At 35.1% G+C, this 8,646-nt stretch overlaps 1 protein-coding gene across 1 annotated transcript in view; it reads left to right on the forward strand.

Annotated features, from left to right (window-relative positions):
- The window catches only part of USP25 (ubiquitin specific peptidase 25), a 185,721-nt gene that overhangs the window by 141,527 nt on the left and 35,548 nt on the right, over positions 1–8,646 (forward strand). The window contains exons 15-16 of the mRNA XM_012730671.1: positions 3,801–3,874; positions 7,625–7,773. Coding sequence (XP_012586125.1) covers positions 3,801–3,874; positions 7,625–7,773 — 223 coding nt within the window. The remainder of the gene's footprint in view (positions 1–3,800; positions 3,875–7,624; positions 7,774–8,646) is intronic.

Raw genomic sequence — 8,646 nt, forward strand, 5'->3', positions numbered from 1 at the left:
CCCCTCTTTTTAAAGATTTATTTATTTATGCATGTAGAACTGGTTTATAGGCCAGAGGTGCAGGGGCAGTGAGATGATTCACCAGAGATAGAGTGGAGAGCAGAACAGGCAGATAGTACACTGCTGAAGGGAGCAGTGGATGGGTTAGGAGAGGTCTATCGAGCCATGTGGTCACCTCCAGGGCTGGGGATTGAACTCATGCTGAAGTGGCTGTGGCTAGTTTGCAGTGCTGCATCCTAGCCCATTGTGTCACCAGGCAGGGCCTATTTCATGCTTTTAAGTAGGGAGAGTTGAATGAAATTTTAGCAGTTTAATCTGTTCAGCTCCTGCCTCATTTAAGGGCAAACTTGTTTGATGGATTTCTTTTCCTGTTCTTTTTTTTTTTAACTCCCGGGCTGTATTTCTTCATCCAACTTTCCAACTTATTATTCTGATATTATATCTATATATCCTTTATAGAGAAATTTGAGTTAAAAGTATGTTCAAGTAATTTATAATTCAGACCTGTCATGCCTGCTGTAATCTCTCTTGGAAGTTTCCATCAGACTAATGGGAAACCTATATGTGGACTTGACCTAGGGTTATCCATTCTGGTTACTTTTCAGTGAAACTCTAGTTCTCTGTTCCTTAGAGTTCTAATGCTAAAAATTTGCTGAGCATCTTTTCTGAGAGTATAAACTATATCTGTTTTCCCATCTATGATAACTGAGTGTCATTGAAGTTTTTTCTTTTACTTAAAATTCCTGTTCTTCCTCTCAGTTCCATGTAGGTTTTCCATAACCATTTCATACTATCTTCATGAGATGACGGTCCAATTGCTTTTTATTTGTAGATTTAGGGTGGTGTCACTTTTTGACTGTCTCCTGGTTCTTTGTCTTTTCATTTTGGAGATCTTATTCATTACCTTGTTGTAGCTCTTAGTTTTCTTGGGTTTCAGTTATCCTTTTCTGATCTAGTAACTAGTAATTCATCTCTCCTTTTTCTAAAACTGAAAGAAGCTAAAATTTCATCTGAAAATTTTTTTGGAGTAGGGATGGTTTAGTCTTCTGAAATTTTAAGCCTATTTGCAAGATACTTGTACACTTTCAGTTTGTTCTTTATTGCTTGTGGAACTAAAACTGTTTTGAACTCCTATGCTCTGCCTATCTTGAGCAAAGCTCTCCAGTTTGTGTGCGTGGCAAGACAGATTATGAGTATGTGGAAATGCTGTGCCTGCTTCTGTGATCATGGGAAGGCATTATCTTTATGTACCAGCTTTTTCTCTTGGTACTCTCTGTCTGCCAGTGTTATTGCGAAGACTGGAAAGCACCAACCAAAGCATTCTAGGTTACCCTATGAACTGCTCTAGGCTGATGAATTGTTTTTGTGCCAGACAGTTCACAAGACTTAAATTTTGTCCTGTTGCAGGTTTACTTTAGTATTTCTTTAGTTTTTCTAGTGTAGGGGTTTTATGCCTTTTTAAGTACTTTTCACTTGTATTCCTCATGTTACTGTTGATTTAGCCATAGTCTGGGTCCCTGAGATTCACAGATTAAATGAATGAACAACTGATGATTGCATTGAAGAACAAGGTAAACAATTTCATCAAGATTCCTAAGAAGGCAGGTTCCTCAAAAGGTTAACAACAACTAAAGGGAGCTTTTTACAACACAAGTTTTGGTCATATTTGAGTTGACTTTTCAGCTTGAGCACTTACTAGTTGTCTGGATTTGGGCAATGACGAAACCTACTTAGTAGTTTTATGATCAGAAAAAAAGGGATAGTATCTCCTCTTATAAGTCATGGTAGCCTTGGTAACTTAGTGGCAGTAATCCCCAAACTTTAGCAGCTTGTTTCTGTTTGTCCAGTGAGTATGAACAAGGGGCAGAGGCTTCGCCTCATCATGGACCTCTGGATCACCGAGAAAGAAATGCGCAGGCTTGCAGCTGTCTGCCTAAAAGCGCATACTTCACTTCCACTCACTTTTTGTTAGAGAAAGGAATACATGTGATGCATTTAATTTCTAGTAAATGGCAGTACGTCACACCCACTAAGATGGTTGCCATAAACAAACAAGCAAAACAGAAAACAACAATTGTTGGAGAGGACATGGAGTAATTGGAATCTTTGTGCATTATTGGTGGAAATGTAAAAATAAATGGTGCAACCCATGTGGGAAACAGTATGTTAATTCCTCAAAAAATTAAAAACACTTTGAAAGGAATCTTTTCACAACATGTATGTATATGCAATCATCATATTGCACAACTTAAATATCTTAGAATTTTGTCACTTATAAATCATCGAAGCCAAAAAAGAAGAAAGAAACCTTGGGACTGAGCATTTTGCTTGGTATATTTCTAATATGGTTTTGAAGAGATATTTGTATACCCATGTTCACAGTATTAATTACAGTTATGAAAAGATGGAAACAACCCAAATGTCCATGAATTTGATAACCAAAATGTGGTATATACCTGCATTATATATTACTTACACATTACTTGTGGATATTTATGTATTACTCATGTTTTAAAAAGAAGAAAATTGTGACATTTACTGCAATGTGGACAAACCATGAAGACATTATTTAAGTTGAATAACCATCCACAAAAAGACCAATGTTAAATTTGTCACGTACGAATTATCAAGAGCTGTTATCTCTCCTAGAGAAGGTTGCATGGTTGGAGGTGGGGAGGATTAAGCAGTTTTAATGAGTGTAGAATTTTAGTTTTGCAAAATGAAGAGAGTTCTGGAGGCTGGTTGCACAACACTGTAAATATTCTTAATACAACCAAACTTGTGCATTTGAAAATGATATGGAAAAATTTTCATGTATTTTATTATAGTATTTTATAATTTAAATAAGAAACAAGTGGATAAGTGCATCTTATACATACTTAAAAGTGGAGGTCTAGAGATCTTCCTGAATAGCACTAGAGACTATCATACTATATCTCCTAGGTTGTTGTAAAAATTTAAATGCAGTACTTCCCACCAAATGTTTTAATGATTAAGTGGTGATTCACGGAACATATTTAACAAGAGATAGTGTCCCCCCCCTTTTTTTTTAATTTTCAAAATTTACATACAGAAGATTTCTGTACATATTTATGGATATAGCACCCTTTTATATAATGAACCCAAAATAAACTTTGTGTTTTCAGGTCACAGAGTACAACACATAAAAAGAAAATATTTTAAAAATTTCACTTTGCTTTCTTTAAGAAAAAACAAAATGTGTATGTTAGACAATTTTGAAAATTTACAACTGGGAAATTTTATTGTCATGTGAGACTTCAGAAAAGGGTGGTATAACTTGCTATTCTGAGTCAAAGTTCCTTCACTGGTGGTGATTGCTAATTTTGGATGGTATGTGCTCCTCTACATAATGTGGGAAATGACAAAAGATTTTGTATAAGTTTATTCTGATTCAGAGAGACATTTCCTCTTTCTCAACAAGTCCAAGTGTGTGTGTAGTATACAGACTAGATGTCTGGTACCAGTATGTGGAATGATAGTAGAAAGAGTAAACACTAAGCGAGAACAGTGTCAGGTCCTTGTGCAAGGTCATCCTACAGAGTAGCTTATCTTACCCTTTACAACAGCCCTCAGAGTCAGTTACCATCATTGCCCTCAGTTGATAGGTGAAAAAAATAATAGAATAAACTTGCCCAAGATGATACTGTAAGTAGCAGAGCCCAGTGCATGATAACTGCATAAATTATATCATCTTGGCATGTAGTGTGCTTTTAATGTTTTCCTACTTTTATTTAAAGGTCCAAATTATAACCACATTTGTATTTTTTAACATGCTTTAGGGATGAAGAGAAGCCAAAGAACCCCATGGTAGAGTTGTTCTATGGAAGATTCCTAGCTGTGGGAGTGCTAGAAGGTATAGTTACCCATGCTTGCTTCTTTGTTGATAGTCGACTATTTGTCAAGTAACTTCCTAATTTTAACTTTACTTTGTCTAGTAATTTCTGTTGCACTGTTGCTACTAATCCACTATATGGGCAACACAGAACTGAATAAAAGAAAAGTGCAGAGTATATTAACACATACTAATCAATGCTTAGTTAATGCCATCCTGACATTCTTATCTGTGAGAAGGCTTTTGATGCTATGAATTGGAATACAAGGATCAATAGAATAATTGGTTGACCCTTTGAAAATAACATTGGAATTGAATACTGTGCTTGTGTGGTAGTCATTTTTTTTTTTTTTTTTTGAGGGTTTCAGGTATATGTAAGTTGAAAATTACACTGGGCAATTTAGCACATTCAGGGTATTGCACAGATCCTAGTTTGGTTTTTTTTGTGATTATACAATTCTTTAGATTCTAGTTTTAAGAAAATCTTATTTTACAACTTATGAAAAATCAATTAAGTGTAATACTAAACTACTGTCCTAAGTGTCTATAAATTTAACATCAATTCTGGTTCTAACTAGTTACTCGTTTTCTTAACCAGGGAAGAGAACATATTCACTTGGTGTACTTTAATAATAATACTGCTAAGTCTCAAAACATAAATTAACTCCCCCCCCCCACATTAACCATTGTGTTAAATTTGAAAGTTTAACCAGGTCACCGAAAGTCTAAAATTTGGAAAATTGGTTTTCTTTCAAGAGCATAAGTGATGGATTCCCATGCAGTTTTGTTTGACTACAGTTTTATTAGCTGGATTTGGGGAAAAGGAGGCAAATTAACTCAGGGTTTAATCAGGCAATTAAATGGAGTGTCAGTACATATTTGTTTGCCTCAAATGTTAAATATTTATAATATAAACAGTGAAGTATTTTAAATAGTAAATTCTATTTCAATTTGGGATGTCCATTCTGTCATACTGATCTCTGAGTGGAACACTGTATCTGAAGCCTTAGAATAACTCTAATTGTATTATGACTGGGAAATATTGCTAATACCCTTCATGAGTATTTTTGCTGTATTATCTTGATTCTTAAAAAGGTTTATTATTAAAATATTTAGTGTTGAGGTATTTGAGTGTGTAAGTTGTTTCAAAGCTATTGTACTGCATAAATAGTGTTTTAACTTTAGAGCACTTAATCACTTTCACATATCTAAAGTTTTCTTATCACCTTACTCTCAGTTGGGGGGTGAGTTTGTTCTCTAATACTCTATGAAGTAATAAAATACTTCATTTTAAAAGTTCCTCAGCTTTTCCAAAACTTTTAGCTCATGGATCCCTCTGTTTCATTCCTCACAACCCTTTTCTTCACTTTCTTCTTTGTTCATTATGACCTTTCTCATAAATATGGCATTTCAACCAGGCTGTGTTCTGACCCTCATGAAATTACTCTTCTCTCTGCTTGTAGTGGGGGTCTGAAAGTTGCTGAGGAAAGTCACACAAAATGTGGGCTAACAGTAACAAATCATGAATTTATGGTGCCACTAACTTAGTGGCCCAATCTTGTTACTGGCTGGTAGTCATGTATTTATTTATTGTTTAATCACTGTTCTCTTATTTTCTGTAATAGAAGTTTTGATCTTTCCTACTGATTTCAAATATGATTTCTTTGTGGTTTCATTCTCTGGCAAAGATCTTACCTCAGGTGTCATGATCTTGCCATAAAATGAATGAACCTAATAACCATGGGCCTAAGCCTCTGCACCTGATTCTGTGTGTTCTTTACATGACTTCCTTAAACACAGATGTTGGTATCCAGAACCTTTGCTATATCATCTGGATGTTTACTTCCTTCATGTGCTCAGGTCTCATCCCTTCATTTTTTCACTCAGACCTTTTTCTAGCCATGATTTTGCTTTTTGCCCTGTGTCTTCAGTCTTGTCAGTATTCAGAGATGGTCTCATATCAATACAAACACATCTATTTGGGGGCTTCCTTGGTGGTGCAAAAGGTTAAGTCTTAGCACTATGAAGCTTGATCCCTGGCCAGGGAGTTTACTCACATGACACAACAGACCTCTCCTGTCTTGCCTGCTGCTCCTCTCAGCAGTGTCTTTCTTTTGTTCCCTACTCTCTGTTGAATTGTCTCACCCTCTCACTCTTCCACACCTCTGGATTACACCCTAGCTCTTGTATGCATCAATGAACCAATATTTAAAAAAAATCTGTTTTTTACATACTCTTTTTCAGTTAATCTTATTCACTGTTAATTCCTTTTAAAGGGAGGCATTTGTTTTCACCTTCTATTTGTCATTTATTAGGTCCACTCCATTTTTTGCTTCTGACCTATACCTCTTACCAAGAGATGTTTAAAGGTTATTGATATCCTACTGAAGTTCAAGTATTTTGGGTTTCCTTCAATTCTCTATTGAACTTTTACCAACTGCTAATGCTGTTGACTCTGACTTCTCCTCCATCTTGCTGTTCTTAAAAATGCTTCTTTGACTTCTATGGCATAAGACATTTTTTATACCTGTGTGATTATTTAATATATTTATAGTTTTTTCTCTTAAAATTAGGATAACTTGGGACTCAGTTTAGGTCTTGTTTTTTTTTTGTTGTTGTTGTATGTTAGTCTTATTCACTCCCTTGATTTCTGCTATCAATAATGTAGTAGTTCTCCAATTACTAACTTCACACAAGCTTTATCTTATAGACTCATAACAACTTTCTTTTCAATTTGAAATCCCATGGCCATTTTAATCACTGTTTTGTTGAAAAAGTGAAAAAAAAAAGTCCCTGTTATTTAGTAGATGACAATCAACCCAACTGTTCATGTTAGAAGGCAGTATCATTTTTGATAGCTTTCTTATTCCTATCAGCCATTCTCTCTGTGAGTCAGTCAAGTCCTATTGGTCCTTCCCGTTCCTCTTTTTTGTAATATACATATGTATGTGTGTGTGTGCGCGTGTGTAACTTCATTGATTTTTATATGCTTTCATTATTAATGCCACTTACCACGAAGCAGTAAGGTTGTTTAGAAACATACTTCTAGCCATATTATTCTTGTATTTAACTCTGTGGTGACTTTCATTATATGCAATATGGAAAAAAGAAATCTTAACATGGTTTACAAGTTTTGGTAGATTTCTGCACCCACTAAGATTTATTGCTGTCTCTTCTTTGCTCCTTCTCTGAGCTATATTGTCCTTCCCTGAGTTCTCCAAACAGGCCAAATTCCTAGCACTTTGTTTTGCATGTGCTGCTTCTTGGCCACCTGTAGTCCACAGCACTGCTCTTCTATCCTTCTCCTGCCTCCCCATCCCCACAAACCTCACCCATGTGCACTGACCATCCAAGTTTGAGGTAAAAGTCAATTGCTATGAATGTTTTTAACCTCTATAACTACATAAAATCCACTTTCTACACTCTGTCTCATCACATTTTTTTTAACACTTAATAGCAAGCAATTATTGGTTCATAACTATCTGTGTAATGAGTGTGTAATACCGTTTTAAAAAAACTACTAGTTTCCTAAGTCTTTTCCCCCATTACTATATATTTCTCATTGTTTATCACAATGTCTTGCCTTTATTTAGAAGGTATTTTTTGAAAGAATTAATACGCACACATACACACAGCCAACAGAAAAATTGCAGTAACTCACTATTCTCTGAACATAATCAGTTAGGGTAGTAGTTTCCAGGTTCAGGACATGTTTTGTATATACATTTACTTTCGGCAGATGCTATTAAAGGAACTTTTCCCCTCATACAGGTAAAAAATTTGAAAATACTGAAATGTTTGGTCAGTACCCTCTTCAGGTCAATGGATTCAAAGATCTACATGAGTGCCTAGAAGCTGCTATGATTGAAGGAGAAATTGAATCTCTGCATTCAGAGAATTCAGGAAAATCAGGCCAAGAGGTAAGTTTAGTATCTTCATTATTCCCCTTTTCTGTCAAGGACCGTTCAGCAGTGCTACAAAGCACACTTTAAGGCTCTAATTTATACAACTACCTAATAATTGAGATAGTGCTCAGAATATGTGTTTGCATTTAATTATGGTTATTCAGACATATTTAGGAAACCAGTCAGTATGGTGTACAATCTATGTTAAATTCTAGATTTAACAGATTATCTCCAAATTTATTTAAGGTTCTCCTTTAGTACACTGTTAGTGTTTGTAGACTTTTTAATCACTGCAACACGTTAGTCTTGGAAGAAGAAAAACTGATTTTAGGATGGAATTTTATGTAGACCTAGACAAACAGTATCATATACTGTTAAGATTTCTCTGAGCCTGACTAGTCCAACTTCATCCTCCTTTTTCTATAAATTGCTTTGTGATTGCATAAAAGGGCAGGTGGAAGAACTTGATTTTTCAACTAAGAAATAATTTTAAAAATCTCTTAAAATCTCTAGAGACTGACCCTTGTCTCCATCTCTGGGTTACATCCAACTATTCATATATTCATCCATCTGGAATTGTCACTATAATAGAAAGCAAAGTACACATTATGCATTCCAAAATAGTCCTCATTAAACAATTGTTGGTAGTTGTCTATTTGTAAGCTCTATGCAAGAGAATAGAGATCTCCCTCAGTGTCATTTACTACATCTCCCTGGTGTATAGTGGAGATTAATTTCATGATTTACAGAGACATATACCTCCAATTAAGGTCAAACATTTCTGTTGCCAATGTAGGTTAGCAGGTTAGCATGAATAAAATTACATAGCTATTTAATTTTAATGGTGACATTTAAAGTATTACAATAAAATGTGTATGTAATAGTTAC

This window comes from Condylura cristata, unplaced genomic scaffold (assembly GCF_000260355.1).
Source record: "Condylura cristata isolate star-nosed mole 26May11 unplaced genomic scaffold, ConCri1.0 scaffold00003, whole genome shotgun sequence".
Classification (NCBI taxonomy): Eukaryota; Metazoa; Chordata; class Mammalia; order Eulipotyphla; family Talpidae; genus Condylura; species Condylura cristata.